The following is a 16,817-nucleotide window of genomic DNA, read 5'->3' on the forward strand; positions in this document are numbered from 1 at the left end:
ATAAAAATTTGTTAATCAAATGTGTGATAGAATAGAAGCTTAAAATCGTACAATTAAAATATTATTGTTAACCCATGCGTTCCCAAACTGTGTACTGCGGCGTCCCCATGGTGCGCCGTGGAAAAGCATGAGGGGCGCCGTGAGTTGATCCTCAATCATTTCCGAAACCACAAATATTATAAAATAAAAATATAATAAGATTATACAAATCAGGCAGATGATTAAATATTTGTTTATTATTACAAATAACCTGACAAATTACCCTAACCTTACCTAACTATAATAATCATTAATGGTTTATTTATGTATATTTTTGTAATAGCTAGGTAAAGAAGGGCACCGTGACAGATTATAAACGTGTCACTGCGCCGCAGGCTGAAAAAGATTAGGAACCCCTTGTCAGTTAACCCAATATTATTAAAATACTCAAAATTGAAGTACAAAAAATATTAATGTACTTTTATGTTAGATTATTAATATTGGTAAAAATGATGGGGTTTTTGGCTAATAAATATGAACCATAAACAACTAACAGTTACTGATATTTTGGGGTTTGACAAGAACAAAATCAATGTAATTGACGTTTTTGACTTGGGGGAATGAAGCGAGGGGAAGGAGGAAGGAGTCTCGGTATTTGCGAATGCCATGGCTGTTCAGTGAATTGTATTTTCGGTAATTTTAATGATAAAGAATAAATATATACTTATGCAACGACTTTAAACGGCACTTATATTCAATGTTAATCTCAGTCCAACCATTAATTAGACAACTGTGTCTATGTGGAATATATCGTGAAGCGTAATCTCTTGTGCGTTTATTATTTTAACTTATTTTGATTTATTTAATTTAGGCGTTTATAAGTATTATAAAATTAGTGTCGCATTTAATCTTTTCACTTTTACTGTTCGATACGTACAATCGCAACAATTCTTGGAAAAGGCGTTGAAGAGATATTTAAATTAAACGTAGCGGATACGTTACGTGTGTATTAGTAATAAATATAGATTGAACCGCAAGATGTCCGATGGACATGGAGAACCTAATCACCAGAGGAAAGACAGTGTAGCGACAGCGAACATAGCGAGCGACAGTCCCGTGACAGACCCGGGACAGGTGAGAGGCGGCAATGCCGAGGGAGCTGTCGGGAAGTTCGAAGGTCAGCGTGGAAAGTCAGGTGCCTTAAAGAAGTCTGCCAGATACCGAAGCAGGTCTCTCTCAGCATCCTCCGCAGACTCTTACAGCTCTACTTCTTATACTGGTAAGTTCCTCAAACTTTATGTTTATTGTTTATGTATTATGTTAACTGTTTTGATATTTTATAGATTTGTGTACCAATTCTAGAGTTCTGTAGCAAAGCATGAAAATAAGACCATGTTTGCTGTATGTCTATCGGACGTCTCTACTTACTGATTACCTAATAATTTTATTTGTGCATGTAATGTCATCAGTAAGCTTCCTTAATTATTAATTTCTGTATATAATAATACTTCAATCGCGGTTTCCAGGTAATGCTATTGTATTCTATTGTTGTCGCGATCACCGGTGCTCTTATGGGGCTTGAAGAATTATATTCTATTACTTTTATGGTGTACTTTACTTACCATAGTATTATATATATTTAGGTGGTAAAACTTTGAAATTGCAAATGACATCATACTGTTATTAGAATTAAATAACAATAAAACATGTAAACAAGTTCTCTATGCAAGAATTGTTTCTTGCAAAAGTTATTCCTGAGATTCCTTTCATTATACATAATTTGTCTATGATTATACTTGAAAATTATAATAATAATAATAATAAAATAACATTCTATATTGTACATCATTATTTATTTTACAAATTATAAAATATATGAATCATATTATTAGACTCAGCAAACATTTAAATATTGCTTAGAGTTGCATAGTTCTTTATTGCTAAGAAATTGGTAATAAAGGACTATGAGAAATTGGCAACAAAAAAAATCCTGAGAGTGAATTACATTATAATAAAGTAGAGAAATACTTCTGAGCTTCAGATGTACTATTTCTCTACTTTGTCATCAATAAATTGGTATGAAAAAAAATTACTAATTTTAAAATATGATTCCACTACATTATACAACACAATATGTTCATCTGTTTGACAGTAACACAAATTATACAGGCGAATTAAAAAAATTCATAGTGTGTTACATAAAAACTGAAACTGTAATGAATATTTTCTTACTTTCTAAAACTTGTTCATGATCAAATAATTTTTTATTATTAAGGTATATTTTTTTTATTAAGCCACTTAAATTTTCCTTTTTTTTTACATGGTTTCCCCACGTTTAAAAAAAGAAAAATTTGCTTTACGCATCTCTGGCGGATTGAGGACATCGGCTGGGCTATGTGGAACTCTCCGAGGAACTACCCACTAAAACCCCATGGTGCTCTACTCCCAGCTTAGGCACAGTTACGGGCACGATCAACCGCAACTTTACCAAGCCACTTAAATTTTCCTAGACATTGAATTTCTGAAAAAACAAATACTTTTGTTCTTATCAAAATCAATCGAGCAACGGGCCTCTCACAACTCCATTCTGCGTTTTTCGTCATCTCCTATATCTTCGGATTTCCCCTACCGTGCCATTTTAAATAACAATTCATCCTGTATAATTTGAACAGTGAATAGCAATTAGCGACACTTCTATATCGTAGGGAGTAGCGACATTTAGGGCTTGATTACACCTACCAAGTACAGCGGCGAGACAGTGCCCTCGGCCGAGTACATCCATAAAAATGTACTCGGCCGAGGGCACTGTCTCGCCGCTCCTTGTACCCCTTGGCGTAACTATAGGCTGGCAGGGCTGGCAAAATGCCTCGGGCCCTCGACCCAAAAGGGCCTCGGCCCAAGAGGCCGTGAGCTTAGAAATTTTTCATGCATTGTTTTAATATTAACGTGATGATTTTTACTGATAGGGCCCAATTTGCCACGGGCCCCAGATAGTATACTGTAGGTATAGTAACGCAGTGCTTGTACCAAATGCTCCGAGAGCACTGTCTCGCGGCTCGCCCACCTCGCCACTCTACTCGGTAGGCGTGTATTGTGAACAAGGCATTATACAGCGAGTAGCGAAACTTCTATATTGTGTGGCGAAGTTTTTTGACCCAAAGGCCGGATCGATGCGCGGGGTTAAGCAACTTATTAGTAATCAAATACACGGATTTGAAAATAACACTCTTCAAAATAAGTGCTCGTAGATTCTATATTGGCAAATCCATACTTCCATTCCATTACAAATGCGAAAGTGTGTCTGTGTGGCTGTCCGTCTGTCCGTCTGTCAGAACCTCTTCAGGTTCCCGCGCGCGATTCACAAGATTTAACACGACGCTCAAGTGCTCTATTTTTCAAGTGCAGTAGTACATGTATACGTGTATTATTATCTTACAGTTCTATTTACAGTCCTAGCTATCATAATATATTATGTAGATATATCATATATATACTTAACTTGGAAAATAGTCATTTGTCCAGTTTCATGGAAACGCAGCTGCAGTCTGCACCCGAGGGCTGACACTATTGATTACTGATTAGTATCTGATTATAGAGCCGTAAGGTTGGCCGCATACACGGTGTCCCTATTCGATTTTCGAATTCGTTTTAGGTATTCGGACATCCGAATGCATGGATTCAGTATAAAATTTATTAACTGATGCAAACGTTCGCTTTTTTTCCGAACGGAACGAATTCCGCACGTTTCGAGTGCAAGCGCATTCGCGCGTGAAGAAAAACGAACGTTTGCGCTAGTCTCACGGAATTCCACATTAGGAAATCGAATACGAATGTGTATGCGGCCAGCCTTTAGTAGTAAATAGTAACATACAGTAACAGTAGGTCAGTCAAATCACGAGACCAAACGCGTTCCCTTGACACATATTCTAAGTAAAAGGCTATAAAACAACGTCGATATTTTATACGAGACGTTGATGGATATATCAAAAGGTTTGTAATGGCAGATCCAGTTTCTAGAAAACATAATCCGGGAAAAATGTTGCCTCGGATCCTCTGTTTTGAACTTCATGCCGCTGGATTAAAGATCATGTTAGACGTAAAATATCTGTACTACAATAATGATTATGTACTATTTTAAATCAATTATAAAAGACACTGATATAGGGCCCATCGGGAGGCCAAGTGATCGTTTTGGACTGATCACAGACTGATGACCGGCCGACCGGCCGACCGACCGACCGACCGACCAACCGACCAACCGACCGAACGACCGAACGACCGAACGACCGAACGACCGAACGCCCGATCGACCGATCGACCGATCGACCGATCGACCGACCGACCGACCGACCGACTGACCTGACTGGTCTTGTGACACGGGACCCGGTTAGGCCGGATTAGTCCCATCACTCATCAGATTCGATCGGCCTCATAATGTTAACAATCCATGTTCGCATCAGTGCGTTTCCCATTAAACACTAAAATAGTATTATCTCATTTAACTAGCTTTTGCCCGCGGCTTCGCTCGCGTTAAGAAGTATTATCATTCTGCAGAGTTTGTTTGTTTGAACGCGCTAATCTCAGGAACTACTGGTCCGATTAGAAAAATTCTTTTACTGTTGGAAAGCCCATTTATCTAGGAAGGCTATAGGCTATATTTTATTACGCTAAGACTAATAGGAGCGAAGAAATAGAGGGAAATGTGGAAAAACAGCGGAAATTATATGAAATTGCTTATTATCTTAAGAACTACTGGAGCAATTTTTATGTTATTTGGCAAACATGAAGAATAGATTACGTAGGGACATAGGCTATTTTTTGCGGAAAAATGTACGGTTGCGTGAAATTCCTAAATTACGCAAGCGAAGCCGTGTGGAACATAGACTATATATATTATAATAAAATCGTAGGAAAGTAAATTCTGTACATTGAATATTTTTGTACAATGAATAATACTTGGGATGTGATCTACTATGCTAACGCGGACGAAGTCGCTAGTAACAGCTAGTATATCATACAATAACAAACTTTCATACCTCTTGGGGGTAGAATTGATCAAAATCTTTTCCTAGCGGATGCCTCCATCATAACATCTACCTGCATGCCAAATTTCAGCCCGATCCATCCAGTGGTTTGGGCTGTGCGTTGATAGATCACTATGTCGGTCAGTCAGTCACCTTTGCTTTTTACTTTAGTTTTCTACTAAAATGACTGGATCGAACGAAGATGCTGAACGAAGCAGCATTGATGTTGGTTTACAGTAGAATCTAGGTCGGATTGTGGTGGTTTCCGATAGCGCATCGGATGTACGATAATAGTATGTGGTTTACATTGTCATCTGACACATGTGCGTTTATCATCGCACTACGATCGAGTTTAGATATCCGCATTTCGTTCTAAATACAAAATCATTTTTAACGTACCTTACGTACCAGAATTCAGAAAGCCGATCAAATTCGACAAGAACATTTCGAAATTGAGTCGCTTATAGCGGGCCCCTAAACGAGCAATTACACAATATCACCTATTGCGTAATAATATTATTGACCGTCTAGGGTTGATACTTGATGTTGAACATCGCGCGCCTTCAATCGCCGAAAAACGCGGCCGAAGTTCGACACGATTACGCCTGCCAGGTATTTTTGAATTACTGATGACACACCAATCACCATGCCGAAATTACGTCGCGTAAGTAGGTACTCACATACGGTGTGCCGATTGTGAGTTTTTTGTTTTACATTTCACCAACCCAGTGGGCAGTGAGTAATCCCATACAAAATGTTAGTAAACGCCAAACGCGTTCACGATCGAATGTGAAATAAAAAGCTCACACTCGGCATACGGTTTTGCTCGATCGAGCCAATAACGTCGAGCAAAACCCGCGGCTCGGGCTTTCGTCCACACATTCAGCATTGCTCGATAGTTTTACTCTAAGGCGCTTTACAGACGACGGGGCGGGGCGGGGCGGGGCGGGGTGGGCCGGTCAATTTCACCGCGTACGCCCGTCGATGTCTGCGGCTGCCCGCGCCGCGTACACAAAGCACACGCCGTCTGCGTTACTGCATGTAAACTGGGCCCGTACCACGAAACCGTTTTGAGACTCAAACAATCGAACGAGAATGCTGCGTCCTGCTCTAACAACGTCGTTTCACATTTGTTAGAGTAGGACGCGGCATTCTCGTCCGATTATTTGAGTCTCAAAACGGTTTCGTAGTAGGCCTAAAAGTTTGTGTCATCTACCAGTCATCTGCCAGTGCCCGCCGGGCACCAGTGCAGCGGCGCGGTCTTTTTGCCCGCCGTGTGCGTTGGTAATATAGGATTCCCTTTGTGCTATCGTTCTCGGCGAAATTTATCGCTCCGCCCCGCCCCGCCCCGTCGTCTGCAAAGCGCCTAAATCGATATATTTAATTCCATCAAGCCGGCTCGATGCGAGCCTTCAAACTGACTCGATGCGGGCCTTCAAACTGACTCGATGCGAGCCTTCGAGCTGTCAGTTTTGCGGTCCACACAGTAATTATTACTCGATTTGGAGTAAAACTATCGAGCAAACCGTAAGTGAGTACTTAGCATTTTATTGTATTGCGTAATGCAGGCGGCATTACGCAATACAATAAAATGCTAAGTACACACTCCACATAGGCAAGCGCATTCGACAACGCGCTGGCGCGTGGCGGTGCGCTTGCCAAATGCCAACGCGCTTGTGAGTAATCTACACGCTTGCGACAAGACGACGTAATTTCGGCATGGTGTGTCATCACTCATCAGTAATTTAAAATACATTGCAGGCGTAATCATGCCGAACTTCGGCCGCGTTTTTTTAGCCTTTTTTTTGCGCAGGGGAAACCCATCATGTGTGTGCCACAGTTAGCTGAAGCACCCCGGGGGTATGTGGGACTCTTACCCACTAAAATCACCTGCGGCTTGCTTTCAGCCGTATACGAAGGGGTGGATCTGTCTAACACAGGACTCCCTCCACGACCGGCCGGTCTACCTCAAAAGGGACCGGACTTCCACCAAAGTAAGGGAACGTTCCGGCAAACGTTCCCCTCGACGCCGGGACTAGCTAAGCCGGGCAGGTTCCCATCCTTTCCCGGAGCCCCGGATTAGACGGAAATTTGGAGGTTCGCATAACGACGCCTCCGCACTCCCGTCCTACGCCGGCGGAGCGGAACGGAGGATGGGTCGTCCTCTCTGTTCCGCTCCGCGGCCTCTTTCTGCGAAAGGACGGTTTCGCAGAAAGAGACCGCCGCCTGCCAGGCCTCATCGGTTTCGAGCATGCAGCGAATTATGCTCGACAGCGAGAGGTCCTGACTTCTGCCCAAGCACCGCCATGAGATCATGACGCTGCATGGCCCAACGATCGCACACCTCGAGGGTGTGCTGGGCCGTATCCTCCGCAGCGCCGCACTCATGGCAGGCTGGCGACGGCTCCCTCCTGTCGTTTTTTTTTTTGCCTAGTCACCTAGTGTGTTTAGACACTATTTGTCTGTCAAAAACGTCAGGTACAATATCAGACGGTACGTTTTCCTTTTGAAATTATCCTTATTTGTAATTAAATAGCAAATCCCAGAGAAAAGATTTAGGCAACCTAAAGTATGTGTATAAATTCGGTTTAATCCAATTTAAAAAAACTGCAAAGTTGGGTTACAGTTTTTACCAACCGACTTCCAAATAAGGAGAAGCCTGCGTTTGGCTGTGTTTATTTTTAATTATATTCCATTTTAATTAATTGTTTAATTCATTTAATCGTAATACGAGGCAATTAAACTGAAAAGCATTATAGACTCATACTAAGCTTTCTTTACATTTCAAAATTGCTATTATTAATAAAGAAAAATACGCGTGGCACTCGGAGACTGCCGCGGTAAAGCTATTGCATAGCATTTTTATCAACTTATGTAATTATAATTCGCATACGTCTAGTCGCATATACACAAACACGGTGCCGAAGTATGGCAACGCCGCACAACCGTTCGGAGTGAGGGGGTGTTAGCTGTTTTTCGTAACAGAATTTCTTGATTCGGTCGCTCGCTCAAAGCCCGCGATGAAATCTTTGCAATAGCTTGAAAATAGGTATTCTATACGTTATTAGAGCTCAGGCGAACCACGATAGGCAATAAATTGTATGGAATAACACTGACAGCATCGACTGAACTAATCGATATATCATTGAGACTGATTCACTGTGGATGTAAAGGTTGATCGATCGAATGCAATTCATGTGTTTAATAGACAAATTTTACTAGCAGAATATAGCTCATAGATCGTTTGGTAGAACTATGGTAGGATTTCAATAAATGTTTATTTAAAAGTTTTAAAACTAGTTGTTTATCGTGCGGGAACAGTACATTTTTCCTGGATAAAAAGTATGTCCATTCCCGGGACTGAAAGTATCTCCACCCCTCAGCAATATCAACGGTTTGGGCGTGATGAGTTAACAGACGGACAGACAGACCGACAGACAGGCACATTTATAATATTAGTATGGACTATGGACTCTAATAATACAGCTCTATAATTCAAGACATGAGTGGAAGAATAAGGTAAGTAACATGAAAAAACTTTCCGTTTTTTGCTTAAATGGAGGCTTTAGAGCCTGAAAAATTATTTGAAATAGAAAAACTATGGATTTTATGTGTAGGTTATGAAGAAGATAAGTTACAAGTTTTATGAAAATAATAAGGGAAAAAATGAGTTATTGTCCGTATGTTACGAAATGTTATTTGTTCGATTCTTCCACTCACGTGACACGTCTTCCTCTTAGTATAGATTCGAGGTAGAGTCACAGAATATTTAAGTAGAGTTCGTAAGCGTGTTTAAAAAGCGTAGAGTTATATCAGAAAGTAGCTCTATCGTATAGCTATGCTGGTGGGACCATGGTAGAGTTCCCAAATATTTTTATAAAAACCCTAAAACATAGTTATACTAAACTTATCTATCTTCGTACCGACTACCTACATTTGGTAGAACAGTAGCTGACAGACGACTGTAGTAACAAGTAGTAAGTAACTGGTGCAGCTGATAAGTTAACTATCACAATCATCGCGTATCGAGGCGCAAAACTTTATATAAAATGTCAAAATTTGTATGAAATTCAGTGCCTCGTAATCTTGATTACCTAAGTGTCTAAACCATAAAGTTAATACACCTAGCGGAATAGAGAAACAAAGGCCTGAGCAAGCGAGATGTCACCATCAGTAACAATGCGTGGTAAAAAGAGACGTGTGATACATGACAGCAGCACTCTTTTTTTGACGTCCAGACGTGCTGCACGATGACAATTTAATCTCATAGAATTTATTCACACACATATTTTTCCACACAGATGAAACCAATTTCGGTTTCGTTTGACAGCTCGAGATTGTTGCTCTATTCCGCTAGGTATAGTGACTTTATGGTCTAAACTCACTAGGCCGAAGTATTTTAAATTACCGATGACACACTATTCCGTCGCGTTCCGTCCGTATTTTGTATGCGTTTGACATCGCGGACGTAATCATGCGGAATTTACGCCGCGTAACTTCGGCCTAGTGTGTTTAGACCATAAAGTTAATATACCTAGCGGATATAGGTAGGTATATCCGCTCTTCATGGTTTAGACACTTAATAAATATAAAAGCCAAGATTATGATTCTGGCTAGTAGTAATACAAGGTTTTCAATTCAGGTGCCTCCAAAAGAAAATATAAATAATGCTAAGCTCATTATGATAAAATATCTTGATATGTGCCAAAAAGGTGTTTGTGAGTCGTTTTGTGTAATTAAGATGACACCTGATTTTTGATAAGGCACGAAATTACGGTTCTTTAAATTTATTCTGCGGAAATGTTAATTTTACAGTTTTTGCTTATAATATTTTGTGAATGACAATATAAGCATTTTTTTTTCGTTAATCATAGTTTTTAGACCTGGATCCCAGAAGGATAAGACATAACTTACTCTCTGATGGATGAAACCATAGGTTATTAGTAGTGCCTCGTGTACTTAGAATACCTGCGAATTTGTGTAGCTCTAAGTGTGACACCTGGTCAGGTACCAGGTACCAAAGTGGATTAAAAATGAGTCTTACTTTACTTATTTTCAAATGGCTAATTATATATAATTTGTAGATTATTGTTCCGAACTAGTATCATGTAGTGTAAGACATTTTTCAATGACCAAAACTATTGTAAGACGTTTTAAAAGTATTCGAGAAAAGGTAGGTAGTGCCCTTGCGCGCTTCGCTTGGCTCATCTTGGCGGGGGCACTCCCGTGCCCCCAGATTATTCTTCTAACTGATATCTATGCATGCACTAAATAAATTTATTTCAATATATTTTATTAAATACGAGATAACACCCGCAACTTCGTTGGGAAAAAAAAATACGAGACAAAAAGTATCATATTATAATATGTCCTTTCCCAGGAAAGGACATAATTATATCATGATACTTTTATCCCGGAAAAAATATCCGGAAAGACGGATAGGTACGGACGGACCCCAGGGCTCAAAGTATATCTGTACCAAATTTCAGCAAAATTGGTTAAGCGGTTTGTGCGTGAAGAGGTTACAGACAGACATACATTTTTACACATTATGAGTGAGTGAGTGAGAGTGAGTATAGCTCCATGTAGAGCTTCACAAATTCGAAGGTATTCTAAGTACATAAGGAACTACTGAGAACCTAAGGTTTCATCCATATTGTGATAGTAAGTTGTCTTATCGCTCTGGGATCTGGGTCTAACAGGTAGGCACTTGACTAGGTATATGACCAAAAAATACTCAATTGTATCCATACTTTAATAATATTCACTACAGGTTAGAAAGGGGAGGTACAGTCTGGATATGGACAGACAGACAGACAGACGGACAGGCTGAAATATCTTTGTTATCGGGTCCTGTTTTTACCCTTTGGGTAAGAAAACAGGGGAAAATTGTCCATCTTTGTTATTATACTATGCAGTATGCTGACACGGACAAAGTCGCGGGCAACAGCTAGTAGAAAATTAATTCTTGCAATATCGTATTGTTTTCTAAGGTGTTATATTAATTTATAAAATAAAAATAATGCCTTTGAAAAAAAAAAACAGCAACAAAGTTACTTTTAAAATGTCTTACAATAGTTTTGGTCATTGAAAAGTGTCTTACACTACATGATACTAGTTCGGAACAATAATCTACAAATTATATATAAATATTAGCCATTTGAAAATAAGTAAAGTAAGACTCATTTTTAGTCCACTTTGGTACCTGGTACCTGACCAGGTGTCACACGTAGAGCTACACAAATTCGCAGGTATTCTAAGTACACGAGGCACTACTAATAACCTATGGTTTCATCCATCAGAGAGTAAGTTATGTCTTATCCTTCTGGGATCCAGGTCTATTTGTCTTTATCCAATAGGTTGGCAAACTTGCTTGCAAGTCGAGGACAAAACCTCGTGTAGATAACCTTCATTGTTGATAAAATAATTATTTGTTTTGTGACTAGACTAGTTTTCTGACCCCACTGGTCAGAAAACTAGTCTAGTCTAGTCGTGCCCCAAATTTTATGTCACGTGCCACTGCACTGGTGGCACGCACGTTGGTTCGCCATCCCTGTAATTAATAGATGTTCTATAATGAAGGCTGTGGTTAGCTTAGCACAATGTGGCGAGAACAATGGAACTAATATTAAGCCCACAAGTAATCAGCCCGCTTTTGTTTTTAGGGTTCCGTACCCAAAGGGCAAAAACGGAACCCTATTACTAAGACTTCGTTGTCTGTCCATCTGTCTGTCTGTCTGTCCGTCTGTCCGTCTGTCCGTCTGTCTGTCTGTGTAGATACAAAATGAAAAGTGAGTTGTAGATAATTTAATTAGCTTTTATTATGGTGTACTAGAGAATTTCGTCCGAAGCACCGTTTTTGATGAGTAAGCAAAAAACCAAAAAACGGGACCTTCTTTGCCCTCCCCCCTCCCCGCCCCCCCTCTCCCTCGGGCTCACTTCGGAAGGGTGAGACTTTTAGTATGTTTATCTCCTAACTAGCCCAAACAAAGTTCTAAAGTAAAAGTTTCTGCTTTCGACTTTTCCAAGCAGAATCGTTCGTATACTAGGCTAAGTTGCGGGCGTCATCTATTAGACTTATAACTTTAATAAATTCAAAGAATAACTTATAAAAAGTTGACAATACATTCGCTAGGTTGCCCATGAGACCTGAGAAGCTATTAAAATCGTATCGGCTTATCTACATCCCATTGATGTGCTAATATAGATACAGACTTTTATGGTTTAGGAACGAGAACTTATAAATACTAGAGATCGCCCAATGGTCGAAATTCGACCTTAGTTTCAACGATATTAGGACGACTATATTTTGTAAAAAAATATTGACTTAAATCATATTTTTTTCAACTCTTGTCTCTAGGACTCAGCTGATCTCAGACTGGCCGTGTAAGCATTGTCTAATAGTATCTCAGATTCAATAATAAAAAAAAAACTATAATCCATTTTCGATTCATTTTCGATTGTCACCTTGTTGTCAACAGACTTCAACCATAAATAAAAGAGATTCGTATGTATAGGCTTGTCACTCATCTGTGATTTTTCCTAGTGTGTGTGTTGTAGTGTGTGTAATGTTTTATTAACGCCTCCGTGGTCTAGTGGTTAGAGCGTCGCTCTCGACTCCGGAGGTCGTGGGTTCGAATCCCGCGTTGGAAACATGTTATTTCCAAGTTTGGTTAGGACAATGTAGGCTGATCACCTGATTGTCTGACAAGTAAGATGATCCATGCGTCGGATGGGCATGTAAAAAGTCGGTCCTGCGCCTGATCTCTCGCCAGTCGTGTCGGTCTTCCGTCCCACTGGGTTATGAGAGTAAAGGAATAGAGAGTGCTCTTGTGTACTGCGCACACACTTGGGCACTATAAAATTACTCCTGCGTACCTGGTCTGGTTTCAATGAAACCGGCCACCGTCACCGAAACCGGTGTGGGGAGTATTATTATTAATGTTTTATTTGTTAAAAATATGTATGATAAAAGCATAATTTCAAAATAATATTAGCTCGATGCACTCCTTCACCATATAAACTATAACTGTGCAAAATTTCATTCACCTACGTTTCCCCATTTTTCGTCAAAAGGGATACAAAGTTTTTGGCTCACGTATTAATATATGTATAGATCTCTCAGAGGTAAAGTTTGCTGACGTCAGCAAGAACTCGTGAACTCGTCAGCAAGAATGCAAGTTGTCTGAAAGTTCCATATGTTGTTGCGGTGAGGTCAGGTGCTGTAGTTAGGGAAGGGAAACTGCTAAAGGATAATTTAACACAACTTGCGGACTTGGGGTAAAGTAGATCACATGATGTATTTAGACAAATACTTAAAGCACGAAAAACTTAAAGGGGGTAATACGCGCGGCTTCAAATTGTGACTATTAAACCCATAGTAGTATTTTTTGTGGATGCTTACATAACAAGTGTGAATTTCTGTATTTTCTGTATTTAGCTTGTCCAATATTTTTACGAGTCGTTTAGATTTGCCATTATATAACGTGCTTGTTAAATTCCATTTAAACGGAAATATTCCCTGAGTAAGCTCCGGCATTGTATTTGCCCACGGGGGCTCGGGCCTGTCACTCGTGTTTTAATCTGTGTACAAGTATATCGATGGCATTTCATTTGGCGGCAACGTGCTCTCGGTCACAATATCCGCAGCCATATGCGAAAGCGGCACGTATTGCATTTTTTTTTTAATTATTAATTCTAATCGGCAAAGGTGTGAGTGATAAGTGATTTTTCACAGTGAATTCTAAAAAATTGCAAATTGTACCTACTGTGTTTGTGCGGTTTCAAATTTTTATTTAAAGTTGTTAGAATTCAAGCAATTTAAATTTAAAATGCAGTGGTCCTGAAATTTTAAATCTCTCTTGTATTAGTTGGCATACGTACCGACTTTAAAATGAGTTTATTTAAAAATCGGTGCCAACTCAAAAAGTGTTTGTGTCTTAAAAAATTGAAGTATATCAATATTTTTCCATAGTATTTTCTCCCCTTTTGTATAACATAGCTTGCAAATAAAATAGAAACTCTACTATAGCTCTTTTGTTCTTAATTTTTGTTAAAGAGCATGTTTTTTATCACAAACTTCTGTAAAAGTATACTTATTATGTATTTTCTAAAAGGTCAAAGTGTAAATATCAATTTTCTCTATGATATCCATAATTTTTTATGCTATTATATATAATCGCCATTTTGTGTAAATTATGCGGCTATAATTCGCCACGAGCGGTCAAGGCTTCTTGTGAAGTGCGCGTGTTCTTAACTTCAACTTGGTTAAGAATCTAGACTTTTTCTAAACTAAATTAGTTTAATGCCGCACTCAGAATCGAATATTAGTTACTTAATTGTAAAAACGAAGATTTTCTGCCGCACTCAGAGTGGAACATTAATTAGTTAAATGTAATTTATTCAAAATTTTGACATAAGCCCCATACATTATCTGTCAAACTATTCATTAAATTGAAGGTTAATCATGATTAAATGTCTCCGAGTACGGCGGTTTTACATGAGCCCCATACATTATCTGTTAAACTCTTCATTAAATTGTAATTTTGTTAAATGTCTCGTGGCTTAGTTAGTGGTTAGCTAGGTTTCAGCAAGGCTTTATTCGATATATTGGCTTTCAAAACGGTGTCTATAATATTTATTGTTTATGATATATTTTTGTCTTTTAACCGCGATTAATTTTAACTTACATTAGAATATCGTATACGTTTTGAGTTCTTGGATAATATTTTCAGAATCATAAATCAATCACTGAATATTGCAGTTTCAGGAGTAAGGACGTATTAAGCGATATTGATAGAAGTACTAGAGTCGGCAACATTTTTGGACCAAAGTTAGATATTATACATTTAATGTGTGTGTTTGTGACCAACATCGAGTTATTAAACTTTTCTTAAAATTTTGTTAAAGTAATAAAGTGAAAACTATTTAAACCACATCCCATTTTTAAATGTTATAAAACATATTATTATAGCCAGTAAAACATTACCGAAAAAAGTTATATAAGGTTAGTTGGCGCCAAAACAGCATTAAAAAGCCGCCATTTTGGAGTACAGGTCAATACGGCATGAGTCTGTCCCGCGACTGCGACCGCTGCACAGTGCACTCTGCAGTGCTGCAGCCTGTGATATGGAGATGATAGTGATGAGCGCCCGTGATGTGATGAGATAGTGTTGTGATTACGTTGTGATTGTCAAATATGTTGTAGTGGTCAGGAATTTTTGAGTAGTTTTTCATGAAAATCGGTTTTGTAACCGCTTTAAAACTATCATAATTATGTGTGGTTAAGTCATGACTTTCAATTAGTTTTGAAATTATTTGATTAGCATAATATTATCTAAAGAAGCATTTTTGAAAATTCGTTGTTCATACTTCATAGTAGTAATAGGTTATAACTTATAAGACTTATCGAAGTATTAGATAGAAATATGGTACAATTTTGTAACTTACTGCCAAAGAAGTTTCGTAAGTACAGTTTGCTGGTAAATTGAGTCTGTGGCAAAATCAAAATGTATAATTTTTCCGCTTAAAATTCTTAACGCTTAGCCCAAAGTTATTCTTGTTCCTATAAATTCAGTTTTTAAACTTGTCAGTATTTATAAATGATCGTCGGGGGTACTGGCGTAGGGGGTGGTGGCTCTGTATTAAACTATTTTTGCACAATTACTGAAATTGTTTTCTGACGTTTAGTTGTATCAGTAGGTCCTTGTAAGCCCTGTTACTAACCTAACCTGACAAGCAGTACTGCGGTTTTTAAACTATCATCGGGACCCTCTCACTATGTCAGCCTACCCACAGTTTGGCTATCAATTTCCTCATGACGTATAGTTTATATTGGCCTCCATATGTCGCCAGTAGCAACTAGCAGCGTGCTCTAGATGCGGTCGTTTAATATTGATTCGATGCTGACACTTGAGATGAAGGCTGTTTATATTTTTATTAGACGACTAGACGTTGCCCGCAACGCCATTGCGCCGGCTTATGGCGTGTGTGAATTTCGAGTGAAAACTATCCTATCATAGTCAGGGAGCGCCAGAATATTTTTAAAAAATTTTATTTAAAGAATTTTCGCAGATAAAAATGTGGTTTGTCTTATCAAAATGAAGCTACTCACAAGTAAAAATTAGCTTGATAGTAATCGAAAAAATATTGTTCTAGGGCTCCCTGACTATTAATATTATGTTTACCGAGGCTGAAACTGTCTCTGTAATACAAAATTGGATAAAAAACGGGTTAGTGTTTTAAGCGTTTAGACTGTAGAGGTAACAGACATAGACAGACAGAAAATTTATGATTATTATAAATATGTTTTATTCTAACGTATTACGATGCCGTGTAGCGAAGGAACTATGTACGTCGCCATCGGAGGCAGCTCGTTTAATTTTGTTATACTTAGTAAAAAAAATTAACCTTTTCAGGTCTAAGAGTAGGTACCTACCTATAACGCTACGCCGCGCGCCGTGTGGCGAATAAATGCATTGCAAGTCGGGACTGATTTTTTTTTCATTAGTAGAATCATTAGGCGTTAATTTTATTGTCCCCTGACATCGCTGATGATAGAATCAATCTTTTCGGCTTCAGACTACAGATTTATTCTACAAATTAAAGCAAAGTAGGGCGTTATGGTTTTATTTAACAGGGTTTGATACGGCCGACTCTACACAATGTAAATGCCTTATCGATATTAATGCATTAATTGCCTTATCAAATTGTAATATTTTTGTTATAGGTACTTACATAAGAATATTATATCTATCTAATTCGAAAGTTTTTCTGTCCGTCTGTTACCTACTCTTCAAGCTTTAACTTTGCCAC

The 16,817-nt window shown here is 38.7% G+C and overlaps 1 protein-coding gene across 2 annotated transcripts in view; it reads left to right on the forward strand.

Annotated features, from left to right (window-relative positions):
* Nucleotides 1–518: 518 nt before the first annotated feature.
* Nucleotides 519–16,817, forward strand: part of LOC121739686 (adenosylhomocysteinase-like 1) — a 33,825-nt gene continuing 17,526 nt past the window's right edge. Inside the window, exon 1 of one of the 2 annotated variants that reach the window (XM_042132218.1) lies at nucleotides 519–1,258. In XM_042132218.1, coding sequence (XP_041988152.1) covers nucleotides 1,018–1,258 — 241 coding nt within the window. In that variant the 5' untranslated portion in view covers nucleotides 519–1,017. The remainder of the gene's footprint in view (nucleotides 1,259–16,817) is intronic. The other variant, XM_042132219.1, reaches the window with a different exon arrangement.

This window comes from Aricia agestis, chromosome 2 (assembly GCF_905147365.1).
Source record: "Aricia agestis chromosome 2, ilAriAges1.1, whole genome shotgun sequence".
Classification (NCBI taxonomy): Eukaryota; Metazoa; Arthropoda; class Insecta; order Lepidoptera; family Lycaenidae; genus Aricia; species Aricia agestis.